At 38.4% G+C, this 18,806-nt stretch overlaps 1 protein-coding gene across 2 annotated transcripts in view; it reads right to left on the bottom strand.

The window, feature by feature from the left end:
* Positions 1-8,237: 8,237 nt before the first annotated feature.
* MOB1B (MOB kinase activator 1B) overlaps positions 8,238-18,806 on the bottom strand; it is a 57,794-nt gene continuing 47,225 nt past the window's right edge. For both annotated transcript variants that reach the window (XM_040237031.1, XM_040237032.1), the window contains 2 exons: positions 17,149-17,312; positions 8,238-13,986 (listed from right to left, as the gene is read on the bottom strand). In XM_040237031.1, coding sequence (XP_040092965.1) covers positions 13,909-13,986; positions 17,149-17,312 — 242 coding nt within the window. In that variant the 3' untranslated portion in view covers positions 8,238-13,908. The remainder of the gene's footprint in view (positions 13,987-17,148; positions 17,313-18,806) is intronic.

Genomic DNA, 18,806 nt, shown 5'->3' with positions numbered 1-18,806 from the left:
ACTCCTGCGTGCGCACCCGGCACGTCGGGTCAAGGGGAAACAGGGGGCGGGGCCGCGCGCGCGCAGGCGCGTCTCTTCCCAGAAGGCGGGGGGCGTTCCCTGAATGTTCCGAGAACTCAGGGCGGGTGCCCAAGGTGGAAGGGCCCTCGAGGTTGAAGGGCTGCGCTTCTCCTCGTTATCGAGGGCGGCGGGACTTTGGGGAACTCGCTTTTCCCGTGAGGCTTGTGGTTTATGAACCTCTGGACCGAACTGGTTGAGCTTGAAACTTTGAACACTTCAGGGGAGAGGTGGAGCATAGTACAGAAATCTAACGTATTATCCTTGTTCTCAGCCTTCGAGGGGAACTGTCATCAGGCCAGGTGGCGCTGGGTTATCCAGTCCTCAGGGAATGTATTGCAGTCTTATTGCATGCCAGACCTTACTTCGAAGGTTTTTCGTGGATTAACTTACATCAAGTGCCAGAGGTCCTACTATTTATCAGCGAGTAAACAGTGTTCTTGCCTGGAGAATCCCAAGGACGGGGGAGCCTGGTGGGCTGCCGTCTATGGGGTCACACAGAGTTGGACACGACTGAAGTGACTTAGCAGCAGCAGCAGCAAACAGGCACTGAGGGGCTACTTGTTGAAAATCTCAAGAGTCAGTGAGTGGAACTGGGATGGGAATTTAGGTATTTAGATGCCACACCAGAAGAAGCCTTTCTTTAGCTCTCATATCTTGGTTTGCATGCCGCGTTTATGCTGAAGGAGAGCAGATATGCCACCCCCAAGTTTGCCACATTGGCATATTATTTTGAATTAAGGATACTCTGACTGTTCTTTGTTCCTCCTGGAAGCAGGAACTAAACCTCTGGTGTGAACGGTACCCTCCGTGTACCAGAGGGTAGAAAGCACACTTTTCCCCAGAGATTGGGAATTTAGGGCAGAGAAGGCTGGATAAATAAAACTTCTTACTGCTTCATCAACTTATTACACAAGGCCGACACCCCTTCATCTTGAGAATTCGTCACAAATTTATTGTTTGAAGATTCTGAAAGAGATGGGAATACCAGACCACCTGACCTGCCTCTTGAGAAACCGATAGGCAGGTCAGGAAGCAACAGTTAGAACTGGACATGGATCAACAGACTGGTTCCAAATAGGAAAAGGAGTACGTCAAGGCTGTATATTGTCACCCTGCTTATTTAACTTATATGCAGAGTACATCATGAGAAATGCTGGGCTATAAAAAGCACAAGCTTGAATCAAGATTGCCAGGAGAAATATCAATAACCTCAGATATGCAGATGACACCACCCTTATGGCAGAAAGTGAAGAGGACTAAAAAGCCTCTGATGAAAGTGAAAGAGGAGAGTGAAAAAGTTGGCCTAAAGCTCAACATTCAGAAAACGAAGATCATGGCATCTGGTCCCATCACTTCATGGGAAATAGATGGGGAAACAGTGGAAAATGTCAGACTTTCTTTTTCTGGGCTCCAAAATCACTGCGGATGGTGATTACAGTCATGAAATTAAAAGATGCTTACTCCTTGGAAGAAAAGTTATGACCAACCTAGATAGTATATTCAAAAGCAGAGACATTACTTTGTCAACAAAGGTCTCATGTATTGATGTGAGAGTTGGGCTGTGAAGAAAGCTGAGCAACAAAGAATTGATGCTTTTGTACTGTGGTGTTGGAGAAGACTCTTGAGAGTCCCTTGGACTGCAAGGAGATCCAACCAGTCCATCCTAAAGGAGATCACTCCTTGGTGTTCACTAGAAGGACTGATGCTAAAGCTGAAACTCTAATACTTTGGCCACCTCATGGGAAGAGTTGACTCATTGGAAAAGACTCTGATGCTGGGAGGTATTGGGGGCAGGAGGAGAAGGGGACGACAGAGGATGAGATCGCTGGATGGCATCACCGACTCAATGGACATGAGTTTGAGTGAACTCAGGGAGTTGGTGATGGACAGGGAGGCCTGGCAGGCTGCGTTTCATGGGTTGCAAAGAGTAGGACACGACTGAGCAACTGAACTGAACAAGGTATTAAGGCTTCTTAGTTATTTCATTTACTCATGTTTTTATGGGGCATGCATTTATACATGCTAAGTCGCTTCAGTCATGTCTGACTCTGCAACCCCTTAGACGGCAGCCCACCAGGCTCCTCTGTCCACAGGATTCTCTAGGCAAGAATACTGGAGTGGGTTGCCAGTTCCTTCTCTGCTTATGGGCTCCCCTACGTAATTGTTTTTCTCCTGTTAATCTGTCTAATGTCAATTTTTTAGGCTAATCACAGAAAACTAGCCAATCTGATCACACAGACCACAGCCTTGTCTAACTCAGTGAATCTAAGCCATGCTGTGTGGGGTCACCCAAGACGGATGGGTCATGGTGGAGAGGTCTGATAGAACGTGGTCCACTGGAGAAGGGAATGGCAAATCACTTCAGTATTCTTGCCTTGAGAACCCCATGAATAGTATGAAAAGGCAAAATGATAGGATACTGAAAGAGGAACTCCCCAGGTCGGTAGGTGCCCAAATTGCTACTGGAGATCAGTGGAGTAATAATTCCAGAAAGAATGAAGGGATGGAGCCAAAGCAAAAGCAATCCCCAGTTGTGGATGTGACTGGTGATAGAAGCAAGATCTGATGCTGTAAAGAGCAATATTGCAAAGGAACCTGGAATGTTAGGTCCATGAATCAAGGCAATTTGGAAGTCATCAAACTGGAGATGGCAAGAGTGAACATCGACATTCTAGGAATCAGCCAACTAAAATTGACTGGAATGGGTGAATTTAACTCAGATGACCATTATATCTACTACTGTGGGCAAGAATCCCTTAGAAGAAATGGAGTAGCCATCATGGTCAACAAAAAAGTCCGAAATGCAGTACTTGGATGCAACCTAAATACGACAGAATGATCTCTTTTCGTTTCCAAGGCAAACCATTCAATATCAAGGTAATCCAAGCCTATGCCCCAACCAGTAATGCGGAAGAAGCTGAAGTGAAAGAGTTCTATGAAGATCTACAAGACTTTTTAGTACTAACACCCAAAGATGTCCTCTGCATTATAGGGGACTGGAATGCAAAAGTAGAAAGTCAAGAAACACCTAGAATAACAGGCAAATTTGGCCTTGGAGTATGGAATGAAGCAAGGCAAAGGCTAAGAGAGTTTTGCCAAGAGAACACACTGGTCATAGCAAACACCCTCTTCCAACAACACAAGAGAAGGCTCTACACATGGACATCACCAGATGGTCAACACTGAAATCAGATTGATTATATTCTTTGCAGCCAAAGATGGAGAAGCTCTATAAAGTCAGCAAAAACAAGACCGGGAGCTGACTGTGGCTCAGATCATGAACTCCTTATTGCCAAATTTAGACTTAAATTGAAGAAAGTAAGGAAAACAACTAGACCATTCAGGTATGACCTAAATCAAATCCCTTATGATTATACAGTGGAATGACAAATAGATTTAAGGGACTAGATCTGATGGGACAGAGTGCCTTATGAACTATGGACGGAGGTTGGTGACATTGTACAGGAGACAGGGATCAAGACCATCCCCAAGAAAAAGAAATGCAAAAAAAGCAAAATGCTGTCTGAGGAGGCCTTACAAATAGCTGTGAAAAGAAGAGAAGTGAAAAGCAAAGGAGAAAAGGAAAGATATAAGCATCTGAATGCAGAGTTTGAAAGAATAGCAAGAAGAGATAAGAAAGCCTTCCTCAGTGATCAATGCAAAGAAATAAAGGAAAACAATAGAATGGGAAAGACTAGAATCTCTTCAAGAAAATTAGAGATACTAAGGGAACATTTTATGCAAAGATGGGCTCGAGAAAGGACAGAAATGGTATGGACCTAACAGAGGCAGAAGATATTAAGAAGAGGTGGCAAGAATACACAGAAGAAATGTACAAAAAAGATCTTCACGACCCAGATAATCACGATGGTGTGATCACTCACCTAGAGCCAGACATCCTGGAATGTGAAGTCAAGTGGGCCTTAGAAAGCATCACTATGAACAAAGCTAGTGGGGGTGATGGCATTCCAGTTGAGCTATTTCAAATCCTGAAAGATGATGCTGTGAAAGTGCTGGACTCAATATGCCAGCAAATTTGGAAAACTCAGCAGTGGCCACAGGACTGGAAAAGGTCAGTTTTCATTCCAATCCCAAAGAAAGGCAATGCCAAAGAATGCTCAAACTACCACACAATTGCACTCATCTCACACGCTAGTAAAGTAATGCTCAATGTTCTCCAAGCCAGGCTTCAGCAATACGTGAACCATGAACTTCCTGATGTTCAAGCTGGTTTTAGAAAAGGCAGAGGAACCAGAGATCAAATTGCCAACATTCGCTGGATCAGGGAAAAAGCAAGAGTTCCAGAAAAACATCTATTTCTGCTTTATTGACTATGCCAAAGCCTTTGACTGTGAGGATCACAATAAACTGTGGAAAATTCTGAAAGAGATGGGAATACCAGACCACCTAACCTGCCTCTTGAGAAACGTATATGCAGGTCAGGAAGCAACAGTTAGAACTGGACATGGAACAACAGACTGGTTCCAAATAGGAAAAGGAGTATGTCAAGGCTGCATATTGTCACTCTGCTTATTTAACTTATATGAAAAGTACATCATGAGAAATGCTGGGCTGGTTGAAGCACAAGCTGGAATCAAGATTGCCAGGTGAAATATCAGTAACCTCAGATATGCAGATGACACCACCCTTATGGCAGAAAGTGAAGAGGAGCTAAAAAGCCTCTTCCTGAAAATGAAAGAGGAGAGTGAAAAAGTTGACCTAAAGCTCAACATTCAGAAAACGAAGATCATGGCATCTGGCCCCATCACTTCATGGGAAATAGATGCGGAAACAGTGGAAATAGTGTCACTTTATTTTGGGGGGCTCCAAAATCACTGCAGATGATGATTACAGCCATGAAATTAAAAGATGCTTACTCTTTGGAAGGAAAGTTATGACCAATCTAGACTGCATATTAAAAAGCAGATACATTACTTTGCCAACAAAGGTCCGTCTAGTCAAGGCTATGGATTTTCCAGTGGTCATGTATAGATGTGAGAGTTGGACTGTGAAGAATGCTGAGCAGTGAAGAATGCTGAGCAGCGAAGAACTGATGCTTTTGATCTGTGGTGTTGGAGAAGACTCTTGAGAGTCCCTTGAACTGCAAGGAGATCCAACCAGTCCATCCTAAAGGAGATCAGTCCTGGGTATTCATTAGAAGGACTGATTCTGCAGCTGAAACTCCAATACTTTGGCCACCTCATGCAAAGAGTTGACTCATTGGAAAAGACTCTGATACTGGGAAGGATTGTGGGCAAGAGGAGTAGGGGATGACAGAGGATGTGATGGCTGGATGGCATCACCGACTTGATGTACATGAGTTTGAATAAACTCTGGGAGTTGGTAATGGACTGGGCGGCCTGGTGTGCTGCGATTCATGGGGTCGCAAAAAGTGGGAGACAACTGAGTGACTTAACTGACTGACTGACTAACAGGGAAAATTTCTCCACCCTACAGTGCTATGAAGTTACCATACCTGTTAGGTTTCTATTCAGCATAACAATAAGCTTAATTAACCTTGCTTGCCTACACCCTGGGGGTTCAGTAGTAAAGAACCCTCCTGCCAATGCAGTAGATGAGGTTCCGTCCCTGGGTCAGGAAGATCAAGGGGAGAAGGAAATGGCAATCCACTCCAGTATTCTGCCTGGAAAATCCTACGCACAGAAGGAACCTCATAGGCTAGTCCGTGGGGTTGCAAGAGTGGAACATGACTTAGTGACTATACAACATAACACAGTTAACAAATGCATATTTAATTTTTGAATGTCTATATAGATTCCATGTCCTCTTATTGATGACTCATCTCTGTTGTTTAGTCAGTGACTAGCTGGGGACAAATGCATTGTAGAAACGCCCAGAATTTGTTTTTAACCATGATAAAGACCTAATAAACAGGCTACTCCCCAGTCTAGAAGTTCCCAAGTTGAAACTGTTCACAGAAACCATAAATGGAATGGTGAATCCATTCTCAAGAAAAAAGCGTGGGGAGGATGGACAGAATCAAAATGTGATTCCATGGTGAACTCTAGGATGGAAACAGAAATCATTTTTTTGTAAATTCCCTATGTTATTTCATAATGGTAGTACTTTATGTATATTACTTTTGTTTATCCCCATAGTAATAAATAGCAGGATTCTAGAAATGAGAAAGGCCTGAATATTTGTCACTGGGACAGCAAGGAAGCCAGGGAAGCTACTAGGTTTCTGTTCTGCTTTTGTTTGTTTTGATTGCATCCTGCAGCTTGCAGGATCTTAGTTCCCTGACCAGAGAACAAGCCCAGGCCCCCAGCAGCAGAAGCCAGGGAATTCCCACTGCTAGGTATTATATATTCCACATTCAAACTTGAGGGAAAATCATGAAATGGTAAGGGTTTTGGCAGCTACTGGAGAGAATAAAGCAAGGTGAGTCTCTGAGAGCTTCCAGGAGGAGGAAAGTAGAGCTCAGTCCCATATAGATCAGATAAAGATGTTTGGGGTTGAGTAGATGGAGAAGACTCTTGAGAGTCCCTTGGACTGCAAGGAGATCTAACCAGTTCATCCTAAAGGAAATCAGTCCTGAATGTTCATTGGAAGGACTGATGTTGAAGCTGAAACCAGTACTTTGGCCACCTGATGTGAAGAGCTGACTCATTTGAAAAGACCTTGATGCTGGGAAAGATTGAAGGCAGGAGAAGGGGATGACAGAGGATGAGATGGTTGGATGGCATCACCAGCTCAATGGACATGAGTTTGAGTAAACTCTAGGAGCTGGCGATGGACAGGGAGGTCTGGCGTGCTGCAGTCCATGGGGTCACAGAGTCGGACAAAACTGCGCGACTGAACTGAAGGAATCTTTAAATGTGTTTCTTCCTCCACCAAAACAAAATGAAACTAAAATATATATAGTATATTATATATTATGTTTATATATATATAAACAAAAACCACTATAGTGGAGCAACTGAAATATTAAACACAGAAAACTCTGACATCAAGTTCATTATCTCCTCCGTAACAAATGGCTAACATAAGGAAGAGACCAAAAAAAAAAAAAAAAATTCTTAAAAGTACTCCCTCATTTTTGTCCACAGTGTCTTATGTAAAAAGCTTGTAGTCAATTCAGTTTCAGAATTTTTACAGTTTTGGAATTTAGAAAAGAAAGAGTCACATATTACGTATGTTATGTAACCATTCCTCACCTTCCTGCGTGTTAAATACACTAACATTTTGCAGTGAAACATCAGTTTTCACAGTGAAATAAAGACTGTTAACCTCATACCAGGTTCAGTTTGCAGTGAACTGCACAAAATACTTTGTTTTTGAGCTTTTCAGATTTGGGAATTACAGATAAAATACAGGGTATTAGAGCACTCAACCAGGAACATCTTAACTCCTGCCAGAAATTTTTCTACTCCTTCAATTTAGGAATTCCTTTTCTCCTGCAGGAATGCTGGTATAATGAAAGAATGAGACAGGGTCTCCTGAGAGCATACAGGTTTATTAAGAAAACTCTTTAACCAACTGAGAAAATGAGAATAAATTTAGGCAGAAAATATTAAGTGGTTACACAACCCATGCATTTGTGTATACCCACCCAACAACTTCTGTAAAAGGATGTTTATCAACATAGTAAACTTGCTTATAAATTTCTCCTATCCACAACCCAAATCTCCCGCATTGTAGGCAGATTCTTTACCATCTGAGCCACCAGGGAAGTCCAAGAATACGGGAGTGGGTAACCTATCCCTTCTCCAGGGTATCTTCCCAATCCAGGAATCGAACTAGGGTCTCCTGCATTGCAGGGGGATTCTTTACTAGCTGAGCTACCAGGGAAGCCCTTTAATGGTCTACAATGAAGACAAAATATTAAGATAAAATCTTCGCTTATTGGAAAAGTCAACAATTATTTTGCTAACTATTCTCATAGTAATAGTATATTTAAACAAAATAAAAGCACTGGCCCCAAGGTCAAGCATATTTAGGTTTTTTAACCCTAGTTCTCATCAGTGACTTTACAGTTTCTAAGCTTTAGCTTTCTAGTATAAAAAATATTGAGATACTAACTTCCAGGGTTGTTGTGAACATTATAAAAAATAAGGCCTAATAAATGTTCAACATATTTCATAGACCTTCAATATTTCTCTGGGAATGTATGCAATGTGGGAATACCTATAGCAAAAATGAACAGTAATGCAAAGTCAGGATTCATGGCCAAACATAACTATTTATTATTTTTTAAATAAACATTCAGTTTCTTCCTTAAAACAAACAAAAACTAGAAATTAAATAGTTCCAATCCCATCACATATAAGTCTGTATACTTTATTTACATCTCTCAAAACATATTGCAGATTTTCTGACATTCAGTACCCTCTTATTTTTTTTGCCACATCATATGGCTTGCAGGATCTTAGTTCCCCAACCAGGGATCGAACCCAGGCCCAGGCAGTGAAAACCCCAAGCATTAACCACTTGACTGCCAGAGAATTCCCTCAGTATCCCCTCTTAAAACAAAAATGATGAAATAGTTTGATCAACAGTAACTACAATTTGAGTAATCTTGGCACAGTTTACAATACAGCACCCATATTGCATTTCATGTATTAGACAGCTACTTTAATATAGAGAAACTGTCCATCTCAATGAGAGCGGGATCCTGCCTTACTCATTCTCTACCACACTTGCACAGTGTGTATGCTACCACACGCTTCCATTTATGGCACTGGTAGTATTCTTCTGGTTTTGCCCTGTTTGATAGCAATGATTTTATTAAAACTTTAAGTGTTCTTATATTTATTGTATTTCATGATGCTGTTCCTAGGTAATTGTAAGTAATAATGTATACGAAACATTCAAATAAAACAAAAGTTTTTCCTTACAAGATTAGTGCCCTTACCACCCTAGCAATGCATGTACAAAAATAACAAATACAATTTAGTGGCTGTAAAAAACTATTTTCCCTAAAAATAGTTATCTCTGCAGAACAATTCAGGGAGACAAGTGTTCTTAAAATGAAAATGTGCGAATCTATTTTACACCTTGCACAATTAAGTAAACAAAATAAAAATTAAAACGTGCAAACCTGTAAGAAATAACCACACATAAAAGAATTTATAACAGACATTAAATATTAATAAAATTTTAAATGTATATAACTAATAATATCAGTTTTAGTGACACAGTTTAAAGAAAGTTGTCAACCAAAACAAACCAAAAATGCTTCTTTAAGTTTTACTGTCCAACACTTCAGCCGCAATCTATCTAGTGACAGCAATCACTTTAGAATCACCAATAGTGAGGACCTATATAATCAATGTTTTGTTTTTTGTCCATGTGAGTGTGTGTTGCAAGATGGGGAGGGAAGAAGATAGGGAAAGTCAACAGCCATAAGGAAATAATTTACCTCCAAAGAGAAGGAGATGACAAGTAAACACACACTTTGGAAAGGCCAGTGATTTCACTATCTTTGAGGATTTAATCCAAATTTTTCCATTGTGTAGTATTATATGCAGAAAATGTGTCACACTTGCAAAACTGACAGTACTTAGTATTTTAATCTGTATTTTCTCTTTTGTCAAAATTTAAGTATGGCAGACACAGAAACACAGTTTTATAGCTTCAAAATGATTTTTTCTCTATGATTAGCCCATTAGGAGAGCCTCAAAAATTCAAATTGTCTGCAATCAGAATTGTTATTATAAAATCATTTTCTATTAAATCATGAAATAACTTTACCTCTAAACGGTTTTCTCATACACCATTACACTGATAGCTGAACAACAGTAATTCCTATGTGAAACTGAATACTACGACAATATGCTGATATTTAAATCATTTTAGGAGTGGTTCTTAAAGTATAGATATAAAATAGTGTTTCTAGGAATTGGTATATTTTTTAATGTCCCAGATTTGTTTCAAAATAAGCTTTCCTCTTGGTATGCAGTGACATTTTCAAATATACTTCTTGATTCTATCTTTTAAAAAGACAATAAAATGTTAAAGTTATAAATGACATGAAATGATTATACAGTTTGTAATTTTTTATGATACACACTTAAATTCAGCATAATTAATATATAAAATGTGTTCCAATTTTTCCAGCCTTGAAATTTAAATTGTTCATTTGCATGAAAATAAGTTTTTTTTAAAAAAGGATAGAGGTAAAGGTTGTTATTTTCTTAAGTTACTTCTATCTTAAATATTGGATCCTTCTTTTTTAAAGTTATTATATTTAACTGTAAGATAAACTAAATTTTTAAAAATAAAACATATACATCCAAATGATATTGCCTACCTCAAAATAGTGACATGAAGACATTATGTTTTTTATTAAATGATGCTACAAATCAATACTCAAAACATTCTCTTCTGCAATTCAGATCCTATGGCATATCTTTTGAACTTCCTTAATAGTTTAGTTCTAAGAAAAGACCCAAAGCAGAGTCGTTTTGGTAAATGAGATAGGTCATATTAAGCTTCCAGAAAAGTTTTTGGTGCAACTAAAATGATGAAATGGATTTTCTTGTATAGTTACACACCAACTCTCAAGGCATCTCTGAAAGTGATTACACCTCTACAGTGTAGCTGGACTGTGGGTACAGGTGTACAGATGCTCCCAAAGAAACCACCCCGAAGATCAACTCTCACTTCACTGTTTAAGGTGTGGCATATTTATTTTAAAAGGAAGTCCTACAGACTAACAATTCTATCTCCCATATCTTACCATTTCAGTGGTTATTGAAACCTCTCTCAGAGAGGGTGAAGACAAAGGTATAAAGGAAATCTGTTACTGTGCTATTTTCCCCTAAGCAAGGAAAATACTATACATAAAATGGAGTATGGTGATTACATGTAAAATATAAATATGCACATTATCTGTAATTCCTGAATGTAAGAGATTGTAGTGCTTTCTTTCCTGATAAGCCAGGCGGTAACTCAGTCTCAGACATATTTATTATACTCTAAACATTTCTTCTTCCATCTAGTTTTATGCTGACCATTTAGCATTTACAAATAACAAGCAAAGGTAGGAAGAAACAGCTATCTAAAATCTTTCAATTTAAGGTAAACTGACCTCCAAAGCCTCTACCAGCTAACACATACTTACTGTTTTACTGCAGCCTAATGCCATGGTTTTTGTGGGAAACAGAATAATCAAGCCAGCAAATAAAAGCCAGTAGCACCACCTACAGCTAATGAAAAGATTTTCACTCTTCCTGTTACTAATTTCTTTCCACCATTACTCCATCATTTAAAAGAATTCCTAAAACTTGCTTTATATCAACATTTAACCAAAGCATTATGACAGTAACACTATGTAAACTTATTACTTTATATTTCATGCTTTCATCAGCATATGAAAAAACCAACTTCTGCTTTGTATCTCTGTAAAAAGGGTGGGACAGAGCGGGGGAATCATTATCCTGGTTATTTATAAATTAAGAGACTTGGAAAGAATCCAATAGACATTTGTAAGCAAACTCTGTTGCAAAACAAGATGCGATCCTTATTTTACAAAGGGCAACTTACTAATGCTCATGGGAACCAACTGAATCAAAGCAACTTTTTATAAAATCAGTTATTTTGCACATGCTCTGGTGTTTCCCTACATGCAGCCATGTTAATGCCATGTACACTGCCAGGCCTCTCCCTGGGAGAATGTGTCTACTTTGTTACCATATATACACATACATATATCCTTACTTCCCAATACCTCTTTTTCAAGGAATACTCAGAAGCAGGCACCTGAGATTCTGGCACAGTGACAAGAAACTCCTATCTACCTAGAGTGGAAAAGTCAGTCCTGCTACTAAACATTAATTTATAATAACATTTGTACAGTACTGTGTAAGGCTTAAATGAGCAAAACGAATGTTTCACTTTTCTCTCTACACTTGGCTACTGCAACCCTTTATTAGGTTGATACAAAGTCAAATGCAGTATGGAAGACAATTTGAATAATCATGTGCTTCATTTTCCTAAATGAATAGGACCCAAATCACTGGATGTCAAATTTTACTTCTGAATCAACCCATAGTGGCTGATGTTGTATATTTGGATACTAAAATATTGGTTTTAAGGACATCAGAAGTTCTCACTGCAGTTTACAAATAGGTATTACCAATGAATGTCCAATATATTTGCCTCTGTCAGTTTCTCCTTTTAATTCCATGTTGGTACGTGGAGACTGATTGCTAGAAAGGAAATGGGAGAAAAAGTTCCTAGTGATCATAATTGCAACGGCATTAAATTGTATCACTATTCGATTTGTTAATGGCAAAACCAAACTGATTTCATTTTACATTCTTTTCTATTAAGTGTTGTTAGTCTATACAATTTCAGAGCAAGATTTCTAGTCTACAAGGGAAAGGGTATATATTTCGAACTGAAGGAAATAGTTTTACCAGAAATGACAAAATTAAAACTGAAAGTCTAAGAGGATATTTTGCAAGAATAAAACTGAAGTGAAAAATGTTAATATTTAATTTAAAAACTAAGTTTCTGAATTTTTAACTTATGGGAATAGTTCACTAGAAAGTCATGGCAAAAAAAAAGGTAAAAGTTAGTAAGTACTCATTTAACACTTTCATTATCTGATATCACTGCAAAGAAAGACTTCCTTTCACAGTGGAAAAATCAGAAGTCAGAACACTTGGGCCTACAACAAGCAAAGAAGGTACTGTATCATTTTAAAATGATAAGACACCAGCTCCATTCACTGAATGGAAATGCTGTAAAGTGATCAATTTTCCCACAGAGTCCTTACATTCCATGTGCATGCCTATATCTAAAATTAGTAATTTATTTTTTTAACTTCACATGGAAGTTGATTCCTAAAAGGAAGTCTCTAAGACTTTGTTTACAAGATATTGATTAAAATCTTCATGCCATTCTAGTCAAGGGTTCTGAGAAAGGACTTTCTTGATCTTGACTCCCCATACTTAATCCCATCTATAACGCCCCATTCAAACTAACCCCACCCTCGTCCCCCACAACCACACACTCCAGTCCTCTTCAAAGCAGAAAGGGATTTTGCAGACTTATGGCTCATTTGGCAATTGCTAAGAAACCTCACAGTTCAGCATCACCTCTGAAGATCGTAAAACCTATATATAACCTGAATTTTTACACCTACAGTGCAGCTAAAGTGTATAAAGAAGCCAAAATGTAACAGCTATTACATTTCAACATCTTCAAGTTTCAATATCACAGATATCAAGAGATGGAAAAGACTTGCTTGTAGAACTTTAAGCATCCATTGAACAGAATTACTATCAATATCAAAAATAATTAAGAAATACTAATTTTTTATGCCCTACACGCACACCTTTACAAATTGTTTCTCTAATGTAGTAAAAGTTGGAGATCATCAATTTAGGTAAACTATGGCTTTTATCAATATTTTAAAACATCCATCAGTAAGTGCCCTGGGTAGAAATCCTAATATTGTTTCAAGCCCTGTTCAATTCTATGTCTGTGCTTTGCACCTCAGAAGTGAGCCTGCCAAGGCACTTAAAACGTCTTTTGGGGACTTCAAAAATCAGCCACAATTTACACAAGGAGAACACCCATCCATGAGCAGTCTAATCAGTAAGCATTTTCTTTCAACATATAATGTTATTAAAAATTCTCCAAGTTTAAAAAAAATACTATATGCCACTAAGACAAAATTTACCCCTATCAAATGTATAGACAGTGGTTCTTGGCTTCCTCTAGCAATAGTATATGGTTTCATTTATTCAGATTAAAGAAAAAGGAACCCAAATAAGCCCTCCAAGCGTAAGATAAAAACAACCAAGATAAAAATAAAATACAACAAAATTCAAATACACTCCACACAGCTTCATTTGAGGAATAATTTGCATCCTTTTATCTGTCCTTTGAGGTGAGTTTTTCAATCAGTTCCTGGAGTGGTGCAAGTTCTCTTCTATCAATAAGGTTGAATTCCTATGTGCCGACAAAGGCAGAAGAAAGAGCAAGAACCTATTATTTACATCTCATTCCAAAATAGATTTCCATTAACATTTGTTGGGAATTAGCTTTTAAAGTAAATGCAAGTCTTTTTTCCTATTCTCTACTTCTTGCATCTTAGGCAAATCATTTAACCACTTCTGGTATTTTACATTTCTACTAATACTAGGATAAATTATCTCTTAAGATTCTGGAGAAGAGAATGGCAATGCACTCCAGTATTCTTGCTTGGAGAATTTCATGGACAGAGAAGCCTGGCTGGCTACACTTTGTGGAATTGCAAAGAGTTGGACACAACTGAGCAACTAACACACACACACACACACACACAGATACACAGACACAGACACAGACACACACACACACAGAAGCCTGGCCAGCTACAGTTCGTGGAGTTGCAAACAGTTGGACACGACTGAGTAACACACACACACACACAAGATTACTCTCATAAGATTACTACGGGGACTAAATGTGATACTGTGTGTGAACCACTTCATGTAATCCCTGGCACAAAGTAAACAATAAATGAGACTTGCTGCTCCCTGTTAGGATGAATAATTGGGACACCATTTAGATATATCCAATCAAGCAGGGACCAAAAAAATTCTCAGGCAAATTTCAGCATTATATGAAGAATAAAAGATTTAGTTTATGTTATTAACTAATATATCTGCAAGCTACATAGGATACGGTATGAGAATGACATGAATAATGTGGAGTCCACAGATGATAAGCAATAAAGTTCTATTAAGAACAAATAAGAAAGCCTGGATTTAATTTGTGCTTCTTTAGAAGTTCTATCACTGTCATTCTGAAATTCAATTCTGAATAGCTTTCCCCTATAAAAATAGCTTACAAATTATAAGGTTAAAACATAAAGGTTGTCAATATTTCTGATCTTCTGCCACAATGGGGCATTCTGAGCTCTCAATTTCACTCATTTATTAGCACTCACCATGAGCCAACCACTACAGTAAGTACTGAGAAGAAACATTAAGGGGGATTTAATAGCAAGTCTACCACTAAGATTTGTGGGGTGTGAACGAAGAACACAAATGGATATTATATCACATGACTAAGTTATTATATTTTGTATTAGGCTAATATATTTTTATATATGTTTGATTCTCCTGCCTAGACAAATACACCTTCATAGTAGCTAGGAAGGCAAATTCAAATTTAAAATTTTAAAAAGACTCCTCAAGAGTCTATACATGAGGAGAGCCAGTCCTTGGCCCTCAGCAAACCTCCCTGATCTACCAAACCCCAGCTCCATCCTGAACTTCAAAGGGTCTCACGTGCAGGAGTGAACTTCAGAGGGTCTCACGTGCAGGAGTGTGGACACCCTGACTGACTTATAAAGGCAATGTCCACACACACTCATGAACAGTTGTAATATGGGTATTCAGGTTTAGAGATATACACATAAGAGACATGACCTTTCCTTAAAACAACTGACCAACAGAAAAGATCCATGCAGATCCTGGAAATACACTTGGGACCATGTGGGCAGGGAATTCTGAATCTCAGGTACCCAAGCACATACCAGAAGGGACCTATGCAGGTATGTTCTTGGCCCTATGGATTTCTTACTCTGTGGCAAGGAGTAAGGTGGAGAAGGGCCAGGGTAAAACTTCTAAATTGTGAGGCCCAGGGCAGGGGCCACTCTCACCCAAAGAGGTGATACTATATAACCAACAGACCCATCTTTAAAACCATCAGTGTCCTCAGATGTAATGAGGCTCAGATGTGGTAAATACCACATACCAATTTCTTACTATTTGCTAGGCATTGGGAGATACAGGGTACTTTAACATTATACAGTAAGGTAAAACTAAACTTTCTGGTGAGAGAAATCCTCTCCCAAACTACTGAAACCTCAAGTAATCATGTTCTGCCTAAACTAAGGCACGGAGGCAAACAGTTAGTATAACATTTTCTTTGTTTCTATTGGTGTCTATAGATAGGACACACAGTAAAATAATTGCTCAGAGCAATGGTTTTGGCAAGTTACTATCTCCTAAATTTTTTTTGTTTATATAGGTGAAATTAAGATACAAAATTTGTGCCCTCAGTGTGAGGAGTGTGAATAAAAGGAAAATAAACAAATTTTTCTTTGTGGAGATGAGTGAGAAAGGCATTTATAAGTTTATATACAAAAACAGATTAAAAAAGACAACAGAGCTATAAGTCATGGACATCTCCTACCTACCATCTTCCTTCTCCAACCTCCACTGAAAAATACCTGCTCAGTTTATGCATTTCTACCTTTTTCACTCCTACCTGTTGGTTCTCTAATTACTATAGCAGGGCAAGAATAGCCTCATTTCTTTTAGTCTACATCTCTAGGCCAATTGTCTGAGAACTAAACAGTGAAGGAAGAGGAGGTCAACCTAAGGAGTCAAATCAAAGATTAATGGACTTCCAGAATATCAATGCTCTTTGGAACATTTTTTCCCCCTTTGGAATAATGGACAGTTGTCAAATTCAGAACTTACTCAGAATATGGTTTTAAAAGGAGGGAAAAGATATGCTATTTAAGGTTCATTTCCGTGCCAGATCTTCGAAAAAAGATCTAGAGTAGACAGGAGACAAGAGTAGCGGGAGTGCTCAGAGACAAGTTCAGCTCCATGTCTACCAGCCGAGTTCACTACTCAGCTCTCCACTACAGACAGTTAGCTGAAGTTAGATCGCTCAGCTTCACTGCAGACTTGCGATGGAACTCAGAAACTGAAGGCAAGTCTTTATCATCACGGCAAGTATTCAAGAGGATAAAGACTAAAGAAATAGAGCAAATTTTATTCTGACAGTATGGATGTAGTATGCACCTCTTAACTCTATAGATAACTGCTTTTACTGAGAAAAAAGTATCTCCTAATCCAACTTGAAAGTGAAAGTGGCTCAGTCATGTCTGACTCTTTGCGACCTGATGGACTGAACAGTCCATGGATTTCCCCATGCCAGAATACTGGAGTAGGTAGCCTTTCCCCTCTCCAGGAGATCTTCCCAACCCATGGGTAGAACCCAGGTCTCCCGCATCACAGGCAGATTCTTTACCAAATTCTGAGAATTTGAGAATTTACCAAATTTTTTACCAAATATTGAGCTATCAGGGAAACCCATAATCCAACTTACCTGGACAAAAAAAATAAAGTGCTTGAAAGATGTATTGAGATGTGCTTCCTCTTGAAGCTGGATCACAGGGTCGAAATGCTGATGATAAATGTGAGCATAAACCCTAAAGAGGCGTTTGAGTATAGTTTTTGCCACAGACATGAAATTCTTCGGAAATGGGACACCTAGTAAAGAGATAAACAACTCTCTCTATTAATAAGAAGAGAACACAGCAGTATGAGTTTGTCAGCAACTGACAACATAACTTACCAAAACAAGGCTGAAAATAAGAAAAATTTTTATTACTACTTAATATACCCATTGCATTTTTCAAATGTTCTCAATATATCATGAATGAAAACAAACTTCAATGCTTCTATGGAATAAGAATCTGTCTTCAGTATGGCCCCTTAGGCCTGTAATATAACACCATTTACCAAAAATATCACAAATAAATGTCTGAGATGGTAATGGTGCTAAAATGCACACGTAGTCCCTCAGATTTCTTATGCTGAACAGAAATAATGTATTATCACATTTAGTTTTGTTTGAAATGCCGGCAATACATTTTTATATTTTTTTCCTACGGAAGTTATCGCATTACTACACCAGGACTACATTTATCTTGAAATTAGCTGTAGTCTCTGCTCAATTAGAGAGCTTGGCTTTCTGAATTAGAACACTTTTATAGCATTAAACAAATATAAAACTAGAAAAATAAAAAAATCCAAATCCACATCCCTTGTTAAACTGGCTAAATGATCCAGACTGGCAAAACACAAGCCAAATACTTTTATGGTACTACTGGCTTCAATGTGATCACATTGCCTACTGCCCACTTAAAAATATTATAAGTCACAACAAGGTCCTACTGTATGGCACAGAAGGGCACTCTGCTCAATGTTATCTGGCAGCCTGGATGGGAGGGGAGTTTGGGGGAGAAAGGATACATGTATATGTATGGATGAGTCCCTTTGCAGCCTACCAGAAACTATCACAACATTGTTAAATGGCTATACTTCAATATAAAATTAAAAGTTTAAAAGAAAAAAGTTATAGGTCACAAGAAAACATAAGACAACATGTTAAGACATTTTGGGGGACATAAGTGTCTCCCAAATGAAGGGACACTATACAAAATAGTATGTTACACTCTTCAAAAATGTCAATGTCATGAAAGACCAAAAAAAGACTAAAAAATTGGAATAAGATCTGTAAATTAGACAATAATACTGTACTGGTATTAATTTCCTGATTTTGAAAGTTACTCTGTGATTGTCTAAGAAAACACACATTGAAGCACATGGAGATAAAGGTCATCATATATGCAACTTACTCTCAAATCTTCAGGAAAAGGAAAGAATGTGGGGTCAGGAGGGAAGAAAAAGTAGGGAAGGAGTGAGGGAAGGAGCAAAGCAGGGAGGGAAGGTGGGAGAGAGAGGGAAGGCAAATAAGTTAAAATGCTGGCAACTAAAGAACCTGGAAGAAGGATATATAAGAGGTCTTTGCACAATTCTTACAAATTTTCTATTAACAGAAGTCTGAAATTGGGTTAAAATAAAAAGTTTAAAAATATGTAAGATAAAAGATAAGGGCACGTATCCCATACCATACTACGTATATAATGAATGCAGTTTTGAAAAATAGACCTTTCATTACAAAGGCTTTGAAGTAGTTAA

This window comes from Oryx dammah, unplaced genomic scaffold (genome assembly GCF_014754425.2).
Source record: "Oryx dammah isolate SB20612 unplaced genomic scaffold, SCBI_Odam_1.1 HiC_scaffold_3, whole genome shotgun sequence".
Lineage (NCBI taxonomy): Eukaryota > Metazoa > Chordata > Mammalia > Artiodactyla > Bovidae > Oryx > Oryx dammah.
Note: the sequence above shows the minus strand (reverse complement) of the source record. Positions and strands in the feature narration are given on the sequence as shown.